Source organism: Pyricularia pennisetigena, chromosome 1, assembly GCF_004337985.1.
Source record: "Pyricularia pennisetigena strain Br36 chromosome 1, whole genome shotgun sequence".
Classification (NCBI taxonomy): Eukaryota; Fungi; Ascomycota; class Sordariomycetes; order Magnaporthales; family Pyriculariaceae; genus Pyricularia; species Pyricularia pennisetigena.
In genome coordinates, this window is record NC_043740.1 from 1,391,401 (window position 1) to 1,412,200 (window position 20,800).

Consider the following 20,800-nt stretch of genomic DNA (forward strand, 5'->3'; position numbering starts at 1 on the left):
AAGCAAGAGAAGAAGCTTTCCTGCAGGGTCCTTTCACCCCCTGCTCCACTCTCCAAGATGTAGATGTGCTGGCCTGCAGTAGCCTACGTAAGCACTCGAGGTAGGTAGGCTACATTTAGTCGCTCCTTGCTTCCCTTGAGTCGAAACCCAGATTTGCTTGTATTTGTATTATACATAGGTACCAAGGTAGGTACATGGGCTTATATAGTCCACCCAAACTCCGATTTCTTTTTTTTTTTTCTTTTTTTTTTTTTTTTTTGCAATCACTGACTTTATTTACCCCCAGGACTGGATTGAAAAGGTCCAAGTCTAGACTCTCCAACCGTTTGCCTTGGCGAGTTGCCTCCCTGGTCTATATGCAGGGTCCTTAGGCGACCTACCTCGATATCTCCATTAGATAAATACAATCTTATCCAAAATCCTTGTCGAAAGCTGATTCCAAGCTGTTGCCGATGTAACCTGAACTGCATGCGGTGTCGCAGTCTGCCATGGGTTGCTCCTCTTTTCAAAGCTGCGTCAAACCACATTCTCTTTTGAGGCTGGGAGGTCTTCTGGGTCCCCGATCACCGTCCGGCACAAAAGTTCTTGTCCATTTAGCTGTCCCCGAGAGTTGGCGAGGTGAAATCGGCCGTGTGGTGAGAGTGAACATGTCCAGAATTTGTTCATGTCCAACCCCAGTCCCTGAACAGCGCAACTTAAGGCGCCCGCACCAAAGATGAAGATGGGCTTTGGTCTGAAATATATAACAGAATTTTTATCTGGGTATCTAAGTTAAAAGCATTAATGAAACAAACAATGCTTGGGAGTGAAAGAAGATCACTCGCTATCCGAATAGTTGACTAGCCCTCCTAGCGCACTCTCGGCAGCGGCCTGGACAGCCTGCTCCAGTTGCTTAGTATCGACTTCCATCGTCCCGTGGGAGCTATCAGCAGCTTGCTGGACAGAAGATTTGCCGCCGCGCCATGAGGGTCCTCCTCGAGAGAGGTTGCGATGACCGCGGTGCTCGTCCATATCCTTGACCACCTCTCCCTCTTCCGCGCTCTTGTCAAGTCTGCCTCTCTTCGCTGGCCGATCATTATAGTCTTGATGGCCGAAACCACTTCTCCCGCGTCCACGTCCACGACCGCGGCCAGATTGTCTCTTGTCACCACCGCCGCGGGCTTCATAGGGCCGTTTGCGATCGTGTGGCTGATATTGATGCTGACCACCGCGGTCCCCCCCTCTCATGGCCCTGCCAGACCTGTTGCTCTGGTACGAATGAGAGCGGCCTGGGTCTTCTTCATGCTGGCCATCATCTCTATGACCCCTTATACCTTGTGAATTGAAGTCGGAATCGGTTCTAGATACAACGGATTTTATATCTATGGAGTTAATCGTGATAGGCTTCGACCGTCTATCCCTCACCGACCCCGTCACATATCCCGGTGGTGGAAATTGGGACATCATATCCACAGGAAACACATGGACTGTCGGATATTCGAGGACTGTCCGGCCCTGCAGTACCGACGTTAGGGGTTCCTCGGCGCCGATAGGGATCAGTACCCTGGGCTTCGTAGCCGGCTTGTGCAGATAGTATTTCCACTTCGTACGCTTCAGATCCACTTGCTCGTCAAGGTCCCAGCTATGGGCTGTTGCCGTAGCGTTCTCCTCCTGGACCCAGGCAGACGTGAATGGGTTTTGAACATGCGACACCGACATACTTGGCCATGCAGTCGAGCCGTGTTCCTGTTGGCCTGGTGGAGATTCCAACGCGGCATTGCGAGCTTTCCTCCGCCGCTTTCTTCGGATGGCGCTGCTGGAACCTTCTAGGACATCATCTTCAACCTCCTCGAGAGGATACAATGCATTCTGCCTTGCTGCAGCTGCTTCCATGCGTTCTTTCCGTTCCTTTCCCTTGCGAACCCACTCCATTGATCCAGCGAAGCATCGGTAGATGGGTTCGACGTCGGATGCACTGTGAAGTACCCTCGTAGGCTCAGTCATGTCTTTCTCATAAACCAGCCATTCAATGGTCCAATTGATGCCCCTGGTGGCTCTGTTCCCTTTCGTCTTGTTCTCCCGTTGTCTGGCCAGGCCTTTGGGTGCTGCAACTACTTCAATATCAAAAGCTCTGCACCTCGCCTTGTCACGAGTGCCGAATGACTGCGGATACCACGTCACAACGGGTTGAGGTTGCACTGGCTCTTGTGTTGGAATCGATTCGGGTTCACTGTCGGAATCGCTATCGGAGCTGCCCGAGCTGCTAGTGGTATCCGCCGCTTCGTCGTCGTCTTCATCATCCGAGGCTCCCTCCACGGTGTGGTTCTTTGCCAACGCCTGCTCCAGCTGCTGCTGCTTCCAATAGGCAGCCGGATCAAGAGGCACATGAACGAGCTCCTCGCCCCTCCACTCCTTGCGGAAGCGCACCTGGACACCCTTGTTGCCGTTCGTAAAGTGATGATGACCGTGCTTCGGCCTCTCTTCTTCTTCCGGCTGCTCGGCGGCGGATGCGATGCCCGTCCGATCGGCAATGTCCCGTGCGGCGCGGGACCTGACGCGCTCGATGGCGCTGAGAAAGTTGTAGTCGTGGTCAATGCCGGCCGGGGTCCTGAGTTTGCTCGCGGGCACGTATGCGGTAGCATCGCGTTGGCCGCTGCAAGAGGCCCATTGCTTGTGGCGCGTTACGCACTCGAGCGAGCAGGTCCGGGCGGCGCACCTCGGGCATTTGTATTTCGGGGCCGAAGAGTGGCAGATGCCGCACAGCGCCGTCAAGGGCGTGTCGGCCATGATTTGGACACGTCGCCGAGGCGTCGGGAGGGGGAACACGGGTTGGGATTTCAGGTCAACATGTGTTTATAAATGGAGGCGAGGTCTGTATAAAAATGCTTAGTGTAACCGAATTTGTAAGATGTTAGCAAACTGGCTTTCGCAGTTTTGACAAGGGGACTCGCAAGCATTCCGAGCAAAACTTGGAGGCCAAGAAAATTAAATTGAAATCGTTATCAGATAACAACAAATCGCAGGGACCAAACACCAACTATGTCATACCTTGTAATTTGCGGGGCAGCTGTGTTCAAACCCCACCTACTCACTTCTTTGTACTGTAGTTGCGTACTCGGTAGTATCTCATAGTATTTACGCTGCCCACACGAACAACCATGCAAGCCTCATTTTACTCTGTGCCACATACATATTGGGTAAGGTACCCCTTAGGCACCAGCGGTCATTTATCTTTTGAGGCCTCCACGTATGGTAGATGTTTACATTTGGCAAAAGTTTGATCATCTATTTTCTATTTGGTGCCCGAGTTCACGTGGCTTCTGGTTAACTGCAGGGTTGATTACGCCGGGGCGACATCCTGAGATGTGCACAAAGATCCAATCTGCAATGCGCAATGCCGCAATCGATCGATTGACGCACGATTGCTACGAGCTGTGACACGAAACATAGGCGCGCCCACATAAGTTGAGGACTGCATTGTGTGGGGCAAGGTTAAAAGGACAGAAATGAAAAAAAAAAAAAAAAAAAAAAAGGGCCCGGCTGAGCAAATACGTTGAGATATGATGTTATCATCTTAATTCAACTTTGCGCGACCGAGCCTCTTTTTACTCACCAGAGTGGCAGGACCCAGACCACGGGCTTCTAGACCTTAGCAGGGCGCAGACCGAGTGACAGAGTCACACCTTGGCCTTTTTGCCACCGGAAACGCCAAGGCTAGCCAAACAGCTGTCCTGGCCCCTCCCTCTCTCTAAAAACAAGCGACAGGCGCCGGGCGAACCGCGCCGACACACGGGCGGGGGGTTCGGCAACAAGAGGTAAACGCAGCTTGACCACGCCTTCAAGGACATGCCATCACCGCGTCTCCACTCCCAAGAAGATGCTCTTGGGTTCTGTCTGTCTTGACCGAGTCTTCCACGGGGGAAGGGAGCAAAATGGGCGCGCTTACTACCAGAATTTCAAACAGCTTTGCCGTAGAAACACGCCGTCTATTTGTCCCCGGGACTGACCGGTGTAACCATGAGTATGCGGTAGCATCCATTACACCCCTCGTCTACCCAAGCAACAGTCATTGAGGCTTTGCAACTCACTGGGTTCTGCGCGTCGACGCGTTTCCCATTCCCCAGTATTTTTTTGTTCTCGCGCAATCCAACCCAGGGCGCTAAGCTCTTGTTTTTACACAAACTGCGCCTTTTCGGTTTGATCGGTTCTGCCTAATCAAGTTTCCATTCACACCGAAAAAGAACCCCCTGTCTTCAAAGCAGTTGCGCCTCTGCTTGCGCTCGCTTTGCCTTGTTTTTCTCTAGGGCGTATTTCCATAATGTCATCGTCCGCAGTGACTTTGTCAACGTGTGGAAAACTATGAAGTTGGACGAGGCCAGGCTGCTGAACTTTTCTGTTGTTGCTGTAGATGCATAAAAGGAAAAGGACCTGCGCGAAGTAGACCACAGACTCACTGATCGTTTTCAATCCCATCGTGCTCCATATCTCTCACGTACCAGACATTCTCCAGTCCAGCAAAGTCTATAGCTATATCACAGCACATCATAGCCTACTTTACTCTCTCTTTCATCAAATATCCCTTTCCTGCCGCTGTTTCCCCAACAGCAGAAACAAACATCCCATCAGATATGTCTACTCATCACCTCCACCCTTCCAGCTCCAGGTTAGTCACATACTATCAGTCACAAGCCAGCCGCTTACCGGACCCATTCCCAGCTGACTTTTCCTTGTCCCCCCCTTCTTCCAGAGTGAGCAGCCGCGACGGCAACAGCTCGCGGTCAAGTGGTGCATCGACACCCGCCAACGGGTCGAGCCCTCGACTGACACCTCCCGTCGCGCCGCCGGCCACGGAGCGCATCGCCAACACGGGCGCCTACAGGAACGGCAGTCAGCCCCCCAACTGGCCTCGCCTGGTCGCTTCAGACGCGCTCGCCCGGGAGCTTGAGGACATGTCGCGTCGCTGAGTTGGGGAGGGACTGGCGCATATGGGACAACAGGAGAGAAGATGGAATAGGGGGTTTTCTATTCTTTCTTTTTTCAAAAAGGCGTGGTGGACATTGTGATTTTCTCTGTACCTTTACATGCCAATAGACCTTTTCTTTCTTTCTTATACGGGCTAAAACTCGACCAAGACTGTTGTTTTTGAACCCCGCCTATCTTCTGAGCCCAGGCCATGGCGAATCTACAGAAAGAAAAAGATAAATATAATATAGCTATGAAGTTGTTCGCAAGCTATCGTAGGAATCCAACGTTCACAACTCAGGCATGATTATCCCAAGGCCTTTGTTTTTGAATGAAAAAAAAAATGAAAAAGACAATCTGTATATATGACCGAAGAGATAATCTAAAAGGAAATGCTTTTAAAACAATACCAAGTTTCTCTACAAGCTCCTCGGGGTCACCCCGCTGTGAGAGTGTTGAGTTGCATCGGTATTGGGAAACTGCTGATCTGCGTTGCTTATCACCTTTTGGATTCTCTTTTCCCTCGGGATGATGTTCGACAAAGTTTGTGGATAACAATCAATGTTTGGTTCTTCCATTGTGCATTGGAAATCCTGGTTTTGAGGCAGGACGCCGCTCGGGTTCGTGCCGCCGCCAGTAGCGGCCAAAACTTCATCTGTTGTGAGTCCGACCATCATTGAGCTGTGGACAATGTCTGGGTCGAACCCCTGAAACTGCTCAGAACTAGAGAACATGTAGGGCGTGAGACCCACGCTGGTGAAGCCATCAAATCTCTGGGGTTGTGAGGAGACATCAGTTTGAGCTGGGGCGAAGCTAGCACGGTAGCCCTGCGCATCGGATCCGCCACTCAGGGACGATACCACGGTTTCTTCCCAGGCGCTTGCGCGGCTACTCGGCAATCCGAGGTAGCCGTTATTTGGGTGTGTGAACGAATGCGATAGCACGGTGCTAGAGGTGTTGCAACCAGATTTTGAGGCGGACAGAGACGGAAGGTACTCGGTAGGGTATGGTGGCTCCATTCCAAGAAGCTGCGTGGGCTCCAGCATCATCGCCGGCGGGGCTACGGGCAGCTGCGACTCATCTTGTGCGTGTTGTGTTGTATTGTCGGTGGAGGTGACGACGGCGGGGCGACTCTGGACTGTTGTTGTGTTACCTAGCCATCTGGATTCACAGGCCCTGTCGTGTTCGGCAATGAACTCTAGGATCTGATCTACTAAGCGTTGGTTCCCTGAGACAAGGCTAAGAAGCTTCTGCAGGAGATTCGTGTCGACCCTTCGATGGGAGATTGCGTGTTCGACGAAGTGGTAGGTTGGTCTTCTGTCATAGTCTACAGTATGGTTGATAGAGATGTTAGTTTCTGAATCTGGGGGCGCCGGTTGTATCTGGTACTGGCCTTCAACATCGGTTGAGTAAAGACATTTCCGCGCATGTAAAATTTGGATGTGTGTATGGACACGCGTTTCTGGACAGGGACAGAATATGGAGAAGGGTGACATACAAGGGGATGGAATGCGCCCATCTCCAGCCGTTTCCCAATCAGGGAATAAAATTTTCCACATAGACACCCAGAGCTCCGCTTGATGCTTTGCTGAATCTTTGCCTGGTTCTATCCGGACGCGCTGCTTTAGCTTGTCGCTTTGCGATCGATCGTATATCTCGTAACTCCAGTCTGTCTCTTCGATGGGCTTGCAGCGTTCAGCCTCGAGGACATGAATTCTCTCCTCCTCTTTCGTCTTATACAGTTTTCCGCACCGCTGGCAGCGCCCCCAAGCCATGTGATCTCGAACAAGGTGTTCTCTGCAGATTGGACGGTGTCAATGCCGGTCATCATCTACCAGGCCATCTTGATAGCGTTTAGATGGTGAATGAGAAGAGAGACTCGAGTCAAACAATTTGTTTTTCCTTTCATAATGCGGATGTAGTAAAGTCACTTACTTGAGACGAGGAATAGCGGGCCAGCCTTTGGGTCCATGGCAGATCTCCGCGCAGTGCTCACCATCGTACTTCTTGAAATAAGGACATGCTAGGCGATGGTCTGCTTCTTCTTTTCCCTTGCCTTTCCGCCCTACAGGCTGTGGTTCTTCTCTGCCCCCGTTCTGTTCAGCGTCATCATCGCGGCCATGACCCCTTTTTCTCTTATTACCATTCTTTGTTCCCGATCTAGCGGCGGATGAAGAGCTGAGCCCGATAGCACTGCTGTAGCCTTGGGATGGGCCACCGCCGCTGGTGCCTGCTGGCTTCTGAGACGCCTCAAATACCCCGATCACTCGGGCGCTCGAGGGTCTCAGGGGTGGGACGAATACGGACTTGTTGGCAATAGGCGCTGAAACATGAACTTGCCGAAAGCAGAATAAATCGCCTGGAGAGAGGCAAAGCGAGAGCTGTTGGGATATAGGCTTCGAGGGGTAGGGGAGACATGCCAGTAAGTCACAGCTCCAGTTAGGCTTGCTCTGGATAGGTTTTAAGCGCTGGAAGGCTAAGTCGTAGCAAGCTTGGGCCAGTTTGGCTTCGATGGAAATGTGTTCGTTGATGCGTGGAAGCTGCTTTGGCCCAATAGCGCTGCAGAATATGAATTCAACGAGGGGAAATCTGCTTGGCAGAGATGAAGAGGTATGCAATGGTTGTTTGGCCCGGAGTTTTGTTTGTCCTATGGCGGTGACAAAGGAGTTACTCGTGTCTCCTCCAGGTAGTGAGTAAAACATTGTGAAGTGAAGAAGGATTCCGAACCGTTTCAGGCCACCGCATTGACGGACGTAAAAGTTACTGACAAGCAGCCTGTGTGGGCATGCTGGGGTCGATAGCACGACACGGGAAGGGGTGAAGGGGTAAAGATAAATGGTATATGTACGGATGGTATTGGCAGTACCGAATGGAGTCGAGACATCGGAGAGCGCCCGTTTTGCTGGCTTGGGGGGAGCACGGCACTCATAACCTGTCGCCCGCTTTGATAAGAGTGATGTACCCTCGCAAAGCGTACATAACAGCCTCCCTCACCGCCACTTTTTAGATGACGAACTCACCATGAAGTTGAAGGTACGGGCGGGTGAGACTCCCTCGTAGCCTTTAGGTATGTATCCTGGCCAAGTCAATTTACCAAGTTGTCGATTGCTAACCAGTGATTGTCTGTCCAAAAGGTTGGAGAATTGTACGGGGATGGGCTTGGGTACCAACTGTTACTGGTTGTTTTTTTTTCTTCTTCTTTTTTTTCTTTTCCTCCTTAAGGCTTGACGAGCTACTGCGAGTAACAATGAGCCAATCAAAAATCCCACTCTCCATACACGCCAGAATCGATAATGCGCCGCTGCGCGAAAGCTGCCACCTTGGGAACTAGCTAGGCTGTGGGATGGGGGAAAAAAGAAAAGAAAAGATATCACACACACACACACACACACACAAGACACCGAGGGATTCAAGGCGTCCAAAACCGGATGGACGTTTTTGCTCCCCATGCTCACAGCCAAGCCCTTGCTTTGCCGTTTTACTGTAGTCATGTTGTTAAGCTCTAAACCACATTGATGAAATTCAGAGTTGGATTGCTCGCTGTTAACAGCCCGGATAGTTAAGTGCTCCACTACACCCGTGACACCGATTAGCTTAAGTGTCAAGTTCAATTCACGATGTTTTTGCTGGAAGGGTGATATATCGAACGGCCTGTAGGCGGTCGATTGACGACCTGACGGCCCTTTAAGGCTAAACAGACGCTGCTGCTTGGCATGAAGAAAGAAATGGGCAGCCGAGAAGGCTAGTGGCGCACACTAACGTACACGTGCAGCCTGAAGGAGTGGTCGGAGAGCCATGTATCGTGGCAGCGCTTTTATGGTGCTCCCAGCGCTGACTAAGCTCCTCCGGTTATGTGATTCCAATGCAGGCTATGTTTATCGAAGTCGCTGTCATTAGTGACTGATCCTTTAGAAGCTTAATTTCTATTGCAACCTCCTCAGGTCAGGGATCCCATTTGATAGGTAACCAGGGGTAATATTCCACTATTCCACTACCTCAAACTTCACGCTTAAATCGAAGTTGATAACAAAATCTGTACCTGCAGAGGCCAATTGGAAGTACCTGTGTTTGTATCTTTTTACGTTACTACTATTAAAGGATTGGCAGAAATTGCTAGAAACAGGTACCTGACTAGACTAGGGAGTGATTTATTAGGGCACCTACCACCCTAGCTTATTAACGTAACACTGGGACCCTATGGTTCTCTGTCCCCTCTAGCTACCTATCCACTCGACAATTGGTCTAAACCTAAATCTGCGCTGTAGTTATATCAACGGACTAGGGAGGCTCGTGTTAGTGAGGAAACTTGCCCTGTACTTCTCTAAAAACCAATTTGAAGACTACCCGGTTATTATTCATTTAGCGATAGCTATTTTCTTTTTTTCTCTCTTGAGAACCTTGCGGTTCAGAGGAGCCAGTTGTTGATGCGGGTGGAGATGTCAACCCAATGATTGCCGCTGACTACGACGGGCGTTGGGAAGACAGTCCAACTCGACATCACCGATCATGTAACCTTACGCCACCCAGAGGGGAATTCTCGCCAACAGAATCATGATTGACCAGCGAAAATAAATCCAAAAAAAAAAAATCAAAAATCAAAAATCAAATTTTATCTATAACAACCCAAAGCTCCTTGTCGGTTGTGAGCCGCTCGCTAGCAATGCTTATCCCAAGAAAAGCTACAAAAAGTGATCCCAAACCGTACGCCAAGCCGACAAGTTGTCGGCGATTTCACCTACTGAGCCGCTTTTGAATGGCTTGAGAGTCCGTGCCACCAGAAATGAGTATATGCATACTTTCCTCCTTGACATGACAGTCTTAAGCCGTGCCCTCATTTTGGGCCGGCGTCGAACGCTCACACGTCAAACCCCACCCTCTGCACCATGCGACGGTTGAGCTTGGCGGGCTTGTCCTTGATCGAGTCAGTCGAGAGCTTGCGCGTCGGCCTATTGATAAGCGTTTGGCTATTTGACAAATCGACGCTTGTTGAGCCTGATGTCGCACCGTGGGTGTTGGTGCGCTGGAGCGACTTCGTTGGATAGCTGCCTTCCTCGGCCGAGCGCAATGCTGCCGCCCCTGACGAGAGGCTACTGGCTACAGAGGGTTGGCGCCCCTTGCCGCCAGTGCTATCTCCGGAACTGCTCAGGGAACCACTCCTGCTGCGGCCGGCCGGGCTGGCTACAGCCGGACTGCCCCCAGTGTTGCCCCCGGTACGGCTCATGGAATTACTCCTGCTGAGGCTGCCTGGGCTCACGGGGTTGCTGCCGGCGGGCGGGTTGACGGGGCTGGGAGACCGGCTTTTTTCCGCCACCACTTTTTCCATTTCACTGATACTTGCTTCGAGAAGTTTTTGCAGCCCCGCACAGTAGGCGCTCGTACCTTTGACCGCCACTGAATCCGACGTTATCGGAAATTCATTGGCGCCACGTACGAGTTCGTTGGTGTAAGTAGACTTGAGCTTAGCAACCTCGGCCGTATACCCCATGGCGAACTTGTTCTTTGCATCGGCCTTTTTGATCACTTCGATATTGTCGTCTATAACTTTGGTTTTCATATCGATGGCAGCTTTCAAGGCGTCCATCTAGAAGTATCAGGAAGGTTAGCATTCGTAACGAAACTGCCCAGTGAGCATGTATGCGAGGTAAGAGTTGACGGCGTTCTGTGAAGAACAGGCAGCCTGGAGGCAAAGGGGAATGTAGACGAAGTCCGACTTCATACTGTTGCCGTTGCTCACTTGAGCTTGCATCAAGGTGGCCGCTGCTCCCTTGGCAAAACGATCCGCATCATGCGATCACAGCATCACCAGGAAGCCATGTTCATATTTGAAGTAGAACCAAAGTAACAGGGGAGGTTAATAATCTTACCAAAGCCTTTCCCTGGGTCTGCTTTTGGTTTTCCGATGCTATTTCCATTGCCTGCCTGGTTGAAGCCATGTCAAGCGCGTATTTGGCCGTGGTGAGCTGGAAAGTCTGCTGGGCGATTTTATAACTCTTGTAGCCAACGATCCCAACCGCGCAGGCTATGCAAGCGGCCACACCTCCGACGACTGCCGTGGGCACGCTATTCATCCGAACCTCGAGTTGATGTTTAGGTTCGGACTCGGGTACGGGCGCCGAAACGACCGATCCCGCCATCAAAGGTACCAAGAAGCGGTTGACGCGCATCGTAAAGCCTGGTTGGGAGGTGCTGTTGTACCGGTGGCGGGTGGCTTGGGTTTTCTGAAGTGGGAGGGGTGTTAATGTGTGATAAAGGGCGTGTTTTTTCCTTGTTTTGCGCTTATATGTTTATATGGTTTGTTTTGTTCTGTACAAATAAAAACATGAAGTCTGGTGTAGCTTGCGTCCACGTCCTTTTATAACCAACGACTGCTTGTTCCCTACGGCTATGATATTCAGGTACATGTCCGGACATACAGTAAAGCTAGTGTTTACTAAAGTTATTCTCTGATCTTTACACTAAGATAGGCTTACTCGATAGTGGTGGTGATAATCAAGCGAAGCGGTTTCCGTACTGAAGGCGAAGCCCCAAAGAACAGAAAAGCGTGTAAGCTGTTCTATACTGGGCCACCCTGTAGAACGTTTCTCGTGCGTTTACTACAGTCTTATCAGATAAGTGGCTATGCTAACCTAGCGAAGCGGTTTCAGTACTGAGGGCGCAGCCCCAAGGGGGAAAAGCGCGTAAGCTATTTTATCTTAGTCCGATCTGTAAACCTTTCCCGTGAGTGGATTGGTCAGTTGTGTTTTCCGCTGTCTTCCAACGAAAGAGGTTCACTAAAGCTGCAAAAAGTTTCAGTTGCAGCAAAAGGAGCGGTGGGGGCGGTGATGGTGGTGGTGAGCCCTCCGCAAAGCCATTTACGTGATATAGAAGCTCACGCGCGAGCCTCGCCAACCCCTTTAGGTATGGCATTGCACCACAGCCGACTTTCTCCATCATTAGACCAACCTATGACACGTTTCTCGTGCGTGGGTTGATCACTCAAAAAAAGGGAAAAAATATATAGCCTACGTAGACAAGCCAGTTCTCTTTCAAAGCCGATAAAAGTACAATATGGCTTCGTTAACAGCGTTTGAAGAAGCGGTAACAATGCGTAGAAAGCCCCCCCATAAAAGCCTGCTGAGTCAAGTAATAGTTTACGCGAGAGCTTCGGTGACCCCTTCGGATAGGCCTGGCGCCACGGTCCACTCTCCATATTAGTCTTCGTATCCTGATACGGTCAGCCAATGAACAAATATTGGTCACCCCTATTAAGCGCCTTCATTTTTATACGCCGTATGTATATGATTACTGTATATGTATTATTGGCAGTCCCTCACTTTCACATGGCTGCGCGTGGTTGCGCCCTGTCGCGTAAAGATTCAGCCCTGGGAAAGCTTATCACAGTTTAACCATGGTAAGCTGTTATAGGCTGTGTAACGCGGATGACAAGTGTGTCTTACATTGTTGCCCTAACTGTATACCGAGGACGCTGCGGTCACTTGCAGAGGTAGGTTGCGTAACAGGTCACCGGTAGTGGGAGGAACAGCGTATCGGAAACTAAATTTAGATTCAGCTGGCTCTAGCCTCCTTGGCATCACTCCTCCAGCTTCCCCAAAGAGGCAACATAGCGCTCGAGCCCGCGCTTCGTGGTGGCCCGAAGCTCCACTTCCACCTCGAGACACATGACTTCCAGCTCGTTGCAGACTTTCTGCTGGCTTCGCACCTGTGGCCCGTCGGAGCGCATCGCAAACAGGCCGCCCTCCCGCTCTGCCGCCACCTGCTCTTCCCTCAATTCGCAAAGCCGCAACGGCAGGCTTTGGACCAGTGCGTTGTCGGGCTCCTCCGCCTCGATGCTCTTCGCCATTATGGAAATTGAATTCAGATGGCGCTGCGTGGCCGAATTGAGAAGCCAGAGCTGTAACCATTAGCAGCAGTTCGAGCCTCACATGAAGTGGCATGAAGCGGGTGTCGGTGCGGAGGGTGAAGGCGCAGAATTTACCTGCATCGCGCCGGCGGATAGATTCATGTCGACCATGTTCCCGACTATCCAGCTAATTGAAGTAACTCCAAGAGCAATTATAAGCGGGATGAGATTGTTGTTGTCCTCATGGGAAGCCGCTCGGTACAAAAGCGCAACCAAGGTGGATGCTGGGACGCAAGCCGCCAAGTTGGAAAAGTAGTGGGAAGCTGGAGATGGCGCCGATGATTCGGGGAAAAGGCCGGGATGCGGGATGTTCGACATGTTGAGTGTCCGCTGTCATCTGAATTTTTTGCTAGGTTTGTTTTTTCTTTCTTTTGTATTATTTTGCTGTTTGTTTGTTCGCGTGTGTTAATTCAATCCTGGGAGAGGGAAGTTGGCGATTCATGCAGTCGTATCTGTCAGCTTAGCACCTGTTTATCGAGAATGTAACAACGGGGGATTAACCGACTGGAGACAGGAATTTTAAACCAAGCAGTCTTTCAGAAAAGAACCCCGGCCCCTTCCACCCCCCCTCCCTCCCTTCCCTTTTTTCCCCTCGGTTCCAATGATAATAATTTAATAGATTAACTCGGTTTTTTTTTTTTTTTTTTTTTTTTTCTCGTGAAATGGAAAATTTGAGAATAAATAATTTTCCCAACCGCCGGAATCAGAATTAATAGGACTCTATGAGTGAAAAGTATAATATTACTAGAAATATGTAATAAATACCACCCTTATGAAAGCGTTTAAACAAACACTGACCCCACTATATATTGGTAGTTACACAAGCTCTAACAACCTTAATTTATTTCAAAGTCTCCCCGCTTATAGAATGTAGCCGACGATTAACATGTAAGCCGATATATCAAAAGATCTCGCGTGCAAATGCCTCGTCGAGGACCGTCACTTGCGCCCATGTACCTGCCTGTACCTCTGCACTCCTGACAGCAACCCCCGAAACCAACTACGGAACATTCGAAGATTTCCGAAATGACTATTCCAAGATGAGGAGATAATAGTATTATTATATTAGAGCCAGTCTAAATATTTTTCTTTCGAAAGGGGGTATCATATCTCTAGCCTCATGAACCAAGAAATCCAAACCAATTCTATGCCATGAGCAAAAAAGGCAGTCCCAAAAATAAGAAAAGATACAAACGGCGCCATCGTACAAAGAATCACAAAAAAACCAAAAAAAAAACCTAAAAAAAAAAAGATTCTACAAGCATTTATCGTGTCGGCCGACCGTCGCGAAGCATCCGATCCCAATTGTACTCGGCGCTCGGCCTGGACGGAACATCACTCGTGACCACCTCGCGGGTGCTCTCCTGGACCGTGACCTCGACCTCGACCGTCTTGATGATGATGCCCTGCGGCCACTGTCCGCCGCCGACGGCCGCAGCATCCGCATCGTCGGCGCCGTCACTAGCGCTGTTGCTCCTGTTGCTCCTCCTGCTCTCCGAGCGCCCGACGCCGCCGCGGACGACGCTGCGCGTCGAGCCGGAGCGGCCGATCCCGAGCTCGAAGCTGTCGCGACCCTGGACGCCGGTCAGCGTCGACTTGGACGCCCCTGACAGGCCGTTGAGGCGGGCCAGCGCGCCCAAGGACCGCACGCTCCCCGAGTCGCCCGAGGAGTGCGAGGCGCCGCCGCTGCGTCCCTGCTTGAAGGGGTCGTGGATGCTGTCGGTTCGGCTGGCGAGCTGCCGCTGTCGCCGGGAGAAGAGAGGCCCCACGTGCGCAAAGTTGGCAGCGACGATGCCGACGTTCTGTTCAAAAACAGAGAAGAGAGTGGAGAGGAAGTTGCTGTAAGTGTAGATACCTGTTTGCATCGGTATGTTTGAGGTCTCATATGTCTGCACTGCTGTGAAGATGCCGGCACTATTTGTGGTGAAAGCCAGGTTCGCTCCTGTCAGCTTTTTTGTCTTCAACTTTTGAGTAATTCCTTTGCATTCAGGGACGCTATAAACTTACATTACACTCAAAGCCGAGAGGCCGTAGAATGGCCACTTGAGGGCGCGGTTGTCAGGCCCCAATCCGCGAAGGATGAAGACCGGCATGACGGACAACACCAGCCAGGAAATTGCAGACAAAGTGCCCCTGAAATACCCAATGTTGGCCTGCACGCTTGGGTCCCAGCATGCACCATCCAGCTGGGGCTCCCATAACTTCTCGAGCGGCTGGCATTGCAGGTTGGTCGTCAGGGCGGAGCTGAGGTCGGTGAAGGCCATGAGAAGCATCATGATCGAGAGCACCACCCGCCAAGCCTTTAGGACCCCAGCCAGCGCAATGAAGGAGAAGCAGATGGAGATTTTGGCTAGTGTGGCGCTTATCAAGTAAAATGGTTGGCCGAGGATGTTGAACTCGATCGCGCGCGCAGAGGTGACGGCTGTGCCTTCTATCATGCTGAAGATGGTTCCTATAAAAGCCAGAATCTGTTTTTTTTTTTTTTTTTTACAAGGGAGGGATATTAGCATCTGGACTGAAGGCAAGAAACTCTTTGTACCAAGGAACTTACAGCAGCCACGCCTATGGCGTAGTCCTCTTTGCCTATCTCATGGCTTATTCTGAAGCGAGCAAAGAGCCGTAAACCGCATGTTGCCAGAGAAAAACATGCTGTGATGATTGACAATGCGAGAAGGACCGGCCCTCCAGTCAAATCCAAGGCCGATTCCATGATAGCGGTGATTTTTTGCGAGAAAGATCGCCGGCCCAAGGAATCCTTTTCTTCTTGTCTTTCTTCCTTCGGCGCAAAAGAGGAATAAAGCAAACCGGTGCAGCAAAAAAGAGGTAAAGACAATCAGAAATCTCTAGTCGTGTTTACCACGTCACGCCATGATCACTTTGCTGTGGTGATATTCCGCCCAAGCCGTGATGATTGCTAGTATTAGTCGGGTTCTAAAGTTTAATGTCCAGGAAAAAGCAACTGGCTTCTAAAAGTATAGGAAGAAACGAGCCGGGAAAGGATCAGAGGCTAGGGGGGCGGGAGTACATGGGTGAGATGTGACAAAAACAACGAAAAAAAAAATACACAAAAAGGAAAAAAAAAGAAAAAGATGATGAAAAAAAGATGCGGGGGTGGCGGGATGGGAAACATAAAGAATATACCACGGGCGCATCAATCTTGATTCACTTCAAGGGGCGTTTTGATACCATACATACTATACGTAGGCTGAATTCAATGCCTACTGGGATTTCGGACACACCGAATTGGAAAAGGAGGGGGATGGACCCTGAAAAGCCTTCCCGTACTTTGACTTCCATGACAAATGAATCAATGCATTCCATAGATTGAACGGCCTTCCCTATTCCAGCAAGATGGGGAGGTGGGAGGATTTCTTTCTCATTTCATACTGTATAACGATATCAGCCCCAAGGGCAGGCTGGCCGTGGTTGAGACACAGGCAACATGGGTAAAAAGTACTGTACTATAGAAGGGGGCCGCCTAGGAAAACGGGGTCCCGCTGCTCCATAATGATCGTCCATCACCATCCGAATATGCTGGGAGAGGGGGCGGTTTTCTCTTGTCACAGATGAAGCGTAGCAATGGGGCGATCAAAAGCCGGGCAGACCGGTAAAAATCGAGCACTGAAAAGATATAAATGGGTCGGTCAATGCACCGTAAGGCTCGTTGTAAATGCAACCCCCGGGCGATGAACAGGGGAGATGGCCGTCATTTCAAACGTCAGCCCGCCCGTGAATCGTCCTTTGCAGGCATCATGGTCGTGTTACACGGCGCCCAAGTTACCTAATCGAGCACCTACGTCCGGAGCAAGATTGAAGGGTAGGCCAGTTCCAGGCCGTTGACCCCATTCTATTGGACGGAACAACAGTAATAACATAAATTTATGATCCTCCGAGACAGGCTAAGTTTTTGATTGATGGGTGTAACTGACTGGTGATTTATCGTTTCTTCAAGTAGGCAGTTGGAATTACGAGTCGAGGGTTCCGAGTTGCCAAACTGATTGGTACTGTGCATTTCTTTGTTCAATTCCCTCATTTCACTTTCCCATCAGAATTGTTCTTGAGGTGCTCTATCTATTTCTAATAATGGATGCAACCGTCGATCGGAATCCGTAACAAGGAGAATGGCGGTCGCGTCCCGAACCGGAGGATGGTTCAGGTTGGGACGATAACAAAAGAAGACACAGAAAAAAGCAAGAAAAAAAAACAAAAAAAAAAAAAAAAAAACAGTCTTAGCATTACAGTTAAGAGCCCGGAGGTATAAGACAACGGTGCTATTGCATGCTTGGTATGCGTGATCGTCGCGTGGAACTTTCTGAAACATCGATTGATTACTATTGACATTCATCCATTCGATGGCGCTGCATGGTTGGCAGGTGGCGTGGCGGCTTCCTAGGCACCTAGAAACTCATTGCACACACCCCTGTTCAAAAAGGATGGGTTCCGACCAGTCCGGCAACGACAGCGAAGGAAGGGGTGCCCGCTATACAAGATTGTTGCATTGGATTCCAACACATCACTTTAATTCAAGGGCATGCAAACCGAATCAGCTGGTCCAATTCCTAATTTTGCACTTCGAATACGGTACTTGCTTTGAACTGTATAATTCCAATGCTGAGCGAACGAGTCAAATCCCAAGTCGGGACCAAAACAGACTGATTCTTGCATCAGAAGACAAACGGGGAAAAAGCCGACAAACCTATGCCTCCATGGTATCGTTGGACGATGAACCTACCATAAAAAATTGTCTGGGTACTATTAATTGTTATCTTGGCAAACTCAAACAACATTCGCTTTATGCTGGCTGACTATCCTCCAGTCGCATCACTACCAGTAAGCAGTACTTCTGGTTCGACACCTATTCTAGTCCAGGTCCAACTATTCCTGTGGACGGAACAAAAGCCTTGCTCCCTGCTCCCCCAATTACGAGCTCCCCATGCGCGCTATTGTTGGATGGCACCACTTTATCTTAAATCAATCATGATTAATAGCACAACAGACTGACTACATACGTCTAGGAACCAGAACGCCCGAAAAGCTCCATGACCATGAACCCAGATTGCCCTACTCTCAGTCTGCTTGGAATGCAGCATGCATCAACTGTTGCGCTATGAGCAAAATTTTGCAACGTTCCGGTGTGCAAAGGTACTTTGATGAATGTATGCAAATTCAAAAAAAGCAACGCTTTTTCATTGCCTCAGTACTCGTCAGAAATTCGTTATCCGCCTGCATCGCTCCCAACTCTCCCTGCCTCCCACGTCGTCAGGCATTCTCTTTGCCTTGAAACATTATGTACAAAACGCTGGTACTTTCCCCTGCGCCAGGAACTTGAAAGAATAATAGTGGCCGGCCGCCCTGCTTAAGCCTATAAACAACTCTGTGGCCGATATACCGTCGTAAGAGGAATAAGGTGCACTCGCCCAATAAGCCCCGCCTGCCGCCTCCCTGTGCTAGTAATACATATTTTGTAGGAAACAGACGCTGTTTTTAGCGTCCTCGAGTCGAGGATGAGATCGAAAGCACCAAACTACTTAGCCTATTGGCCTAGTATTGTCATGGTAATCCGTGGTGCGCACTGGCTTGCTGATTGATGGTTGTTTCCTGTTTGAGTCCCTCTTCTCTTGGCGCGCAGGACATATACTTGGGATAGTACTGGCCTGGAAGAGGCATCGTGTTTTCAGAGAGCTGAGAGCGGGTGAAATCGTGGAGGAAGCTTTGAATGCAGCACCGGGCGGCAGAATGAATCGTAACATAATTATGAGAATAAATGAAAGCGGCTCGCTCTCGGCCTCGGAAGCGGACAAGGTCTCACGATTTGGGCCTCGGAATGTCATTTGTCGATTGACTTGTCGAGAGTTTACTGGACGACCGGAACGTCAAACTCTACTGAGCCGCAGCCTGGCTGTCGCCTCGACGAAAACCACGCCCACGCCCTCCGTTACCACCTCTCCCACGAGCGCCGCCGCGGCCACGGCCACGACCCCGGTAGCCGCCGTACCGATTGCCTCCGTCGACACTGCCTTGGCCGAAGGTCTCCATGTTTTTACGTTGCTCCTCACTACGCCATTCGCGTCCGCCAGGCTTTTGGCCGCCGCTTTCTGCACGGTCCTTTGCCTCACTAGAGATGTTGTCGAAGAAAGACGAGGCTTTGTTGTAAGCCGGAGGAGCAGCAGGATCTTCATTCGTGGCTGCGGGTGCAGCTGGGGCCTCGCCGAGGGGATCACCAGCGATGGCCTCTTTGACAAGATCATCCTTGTTGAATTTGGCATTGGCTGAAGCAAAGTCAAAGTCTGAGTCGGGAACTTCAACCTTGGCTTGACGGGAACCGCCACGGCTACGTCCTCCGCGGCCCCCTCCCCTTGAAGCATTGACCCTCATTTCGTTTACTTTGTTGGTTAAATTGTCCATAGTGTTGCCATTGGCTTGCTGAGCTACGGCTTGAGGGACAGCGTTATCACCACGCTCCATATTAGCCATAGCTACAGCGACGGCAGCCTTTGCCGCTTGTGTGGCGTCCCTAATAGCTGCTGCTGTGTTTGCTGCATTTGTAGGATTGTTGTTTGACACAACTCCCGCAACGCCAACCGTTTGCTGAGCAGACTTTTGGGTGAGAGCGGCCGGCAGGGGAACCGCTGGTGTGATTCGTGTGCCTTTGGGTCCGGTGGGGATTTGCTTATTGGCACTAGATGCTCCAGCACTCAAACCAGATTGGTTCAGCGAGGCAGCCGTTGCCTTCACTTCCTCAACAGAAGGCTTGGAGTCAACGGGCGGCGTGGGTGCTGGCTGGCTGGCAGCGGATGATCCACCGGGAGGTTTTGACTGAGGTTGCTGTGCAGCAGGGGACTCGGTCCTAGCCTTGTCACCCCTCGCACCAATCGGGGCAGGCTTCTGCTCCTGTTGCTGCTGCGGCTGGTGTGGTCCCTGCTGCTGCTGTCGCGGTCCAGGACCACCAGGGCCGGGCGGATGATGTGTTCCTGGGGGCGGCATTCCATAGTTGTTCCACGGGCCCGGTCCAGGGGGGAAAGCCTGACCAGGTGGTGGGAACCAATTCGGCGGGGGAGGATACGGGAATCCGTTGAAACCAGGGCCTCCTGGACCTCCCGGACCTCCTGGGCCACCGGGACCGGCCGGTCCTCCTTGACCATTCCAATTTCCATAGTAAGGTCCACCGGGGAACGGAGGCGGATGGTGGCCATGAGGACCGCCTGGAGGCCCAGCAGGGGGCCCAGCGGGCGCAGCTCCTGGGCGGGGTCGCGCCTGATGGCCAAGGCTGCAAGTCAGCAAACGAAAAATGTATGGGTTGTTCGGACACGCATATTTTGACAGCATTGGCAAATAATCAGAAGGAAGGCAACGGAAATCAACAGGGGGTTATGTTTGCGCATTTCAGACTGTTTTTACATCCGGGATATTTCATCATAATGGCCAAGATCAGGCAGCGAACAAGCCTGTGAGGAGGGAAGCAAGAAATGTGTTTCACTTACTCCAACAATGGCGGGATCATCGGGTACGGCGGGTGGTGCCTGTTCCTTGGCCACGGGCGCCTGTTCAATCCGCAGATCCTTCACATCGCTGCCACGGAAGACGATGTATTCGTAAACCTGTTCGGATGGTGCAATCTCTTCAGCTGGCTTCCCAGCATCGCGCTTGCGACCTTCTGTGCCAAAAGACTTGACATTCTCTAGAGACACTGTAGACTCTTCAGAGTTGATCTCGTGGAGTACGCCGACATAGCTGCATTTGTCGCATCGCGTCAGTGATAAGTTCGTGGAAGGAGGTGAAGGATCGGAGCCTGGCCTCGCAATAGTCAGATTGGAAGGAGAGCAGGAAGATCATACCGAATGTCACTTTTGGATATGAGGGATATGCGAGATCTGCAATATCATTGTATCAGCAGAACTGCTTGAAAACCCTCGAGGGCCGGCCTTGCGGTCCTCACCCTAAGAATTCTGACATCGTGGC

General features: G+C 50.9%; 7 protein-coding genes across 7 annotated transcripts; 1 reads left to right on the top strand and 6 right to left on the bottom strand.

The window, feature by feature from the left end:
- Positions 1–816: 816 nt before the first annotated feature.
- Positions 817–2,766, bottom strand: PpBr36_06979 (uncharacterized protein; the record flags this gene model as incomplete). Its single annotated transcript, XM_029894119.1, has 1 exon — positions 817–2,766. One exon carries the CDS (start codon positions 2,764–2,766, stop codon positions 817–819), a length of 1,950 nt encoding a protein of 649 aa, XP_029748505.1.
- Positions 2,767–4,607: 1,841 nt separating this feature from the next.
- On the top strand, positions 4,608–4,943 carry PpBr36_06980 (uncharacterized protein; the record flags this gene model as incomplete). The annotated part of the gene is made up of 2 exons (XM_029894120.1): positions 4,608–4,642; positions 4,727–4,943. 2 exons carry the CDS (start codon positions 4,608–4,610, stop codon positions 4,941–4,943), a joined length of 252 nt encoding a protein of 83 aa, XP_029748042.1.
- A 417-nt stretch (positions 4,944–5,360) lies between these two features.
- On the bottom strand, positions 5,361–6,940 carry PpBr36_06981 (uncharacterized protein; the record flags this gene model as incomplete). Its single annotated transcript, XM_029894121.1, has 2 exons — positions 5,361–6,079; positions 6,877–6,940. 2 exons carry the CDS (start codon positions 6,938–6,940, stop codon positions 5,361–5,363), a joined length of 783 nt encoding a protein of 260 aa, XP_029748041.1.
- Positions 6,941–9,796: 2,856 nt separating this feature from the next.
- Positions 9,797–11,105, bottom strand: PpBr36_06982 (uncharacterized protein; the record flags this gene model as incomplete). The annotated part of the gene is made up of 2 exons (XM_029894122.1): positions 9,797–10,522; positions 10,806–11,105. 2 exons carry the CDS (start codon positions 11,103–11,105, stop codon positions 9,797–9,799), a joined length of 1,026 nt encoding a protein of 341 aa, XP_029748044.1.
- A 1,406-nt stretch (positions 11,106–12,511) lies between these two features.
- Positions 12,512–13,159, bottom strand: PpBr36_06983 (uncharacterized protein; the record flags this gene model as incomplete). The annotated part of the gene is made up of 2 exons (XM_029894123.1): positions 12,512–12,832; positions 12,917–13,159. 2 exons carry the CDS (start codon positions 13,157–13,159, stop codon positions 12,512–12,514), a joined length of 564 nt encoding a protein of 187 aa, XP_029748043.1.
- Positions 13,160–14,106: 947 nt separating this feature from the next.
- On the bottom strand, positions 14,107–15,551 carry PpBr36_06984 (uncharacterized protein; the record flags this gene model as incomplete). The annotated part of the gene is made up of 3 exons (XM_029894124.1): positions 14,107–14,755; positions 14,849–15,309; positions 15,393–15,551. The coding sequence occupies 3 exons, from the start codon at positions 15,549–15,551 to the stop codon at positions 14,107–14,109; spliced, it is 1,269 nt and encodes a 422-aa protein (XP_029748038.1).
- A 3,170-nt stretch (positions 15,552–18,721) lies between these two features.
- On the bottom strand, positions 18,722–20,794 carry PpBr36_06985 (uncharacterized protein; the record flags this gene model as incomplete). Its single annotated transcript, XM_029894125.1, has 4 exons — positions 18,722–20,095; positions 20,323–20,572; positions 20,677–20,712; positions 20,778–20,794. 4 exons carry the CDS (start codon positions 20,792–20,794, stop codon positions 18,722–18,724), a joined length of 1,677 nt encoding a protein of 558 aa, XP_029748037.1.
- Positions 20,795–20,800: the final 6 nt, after the last annotated feature.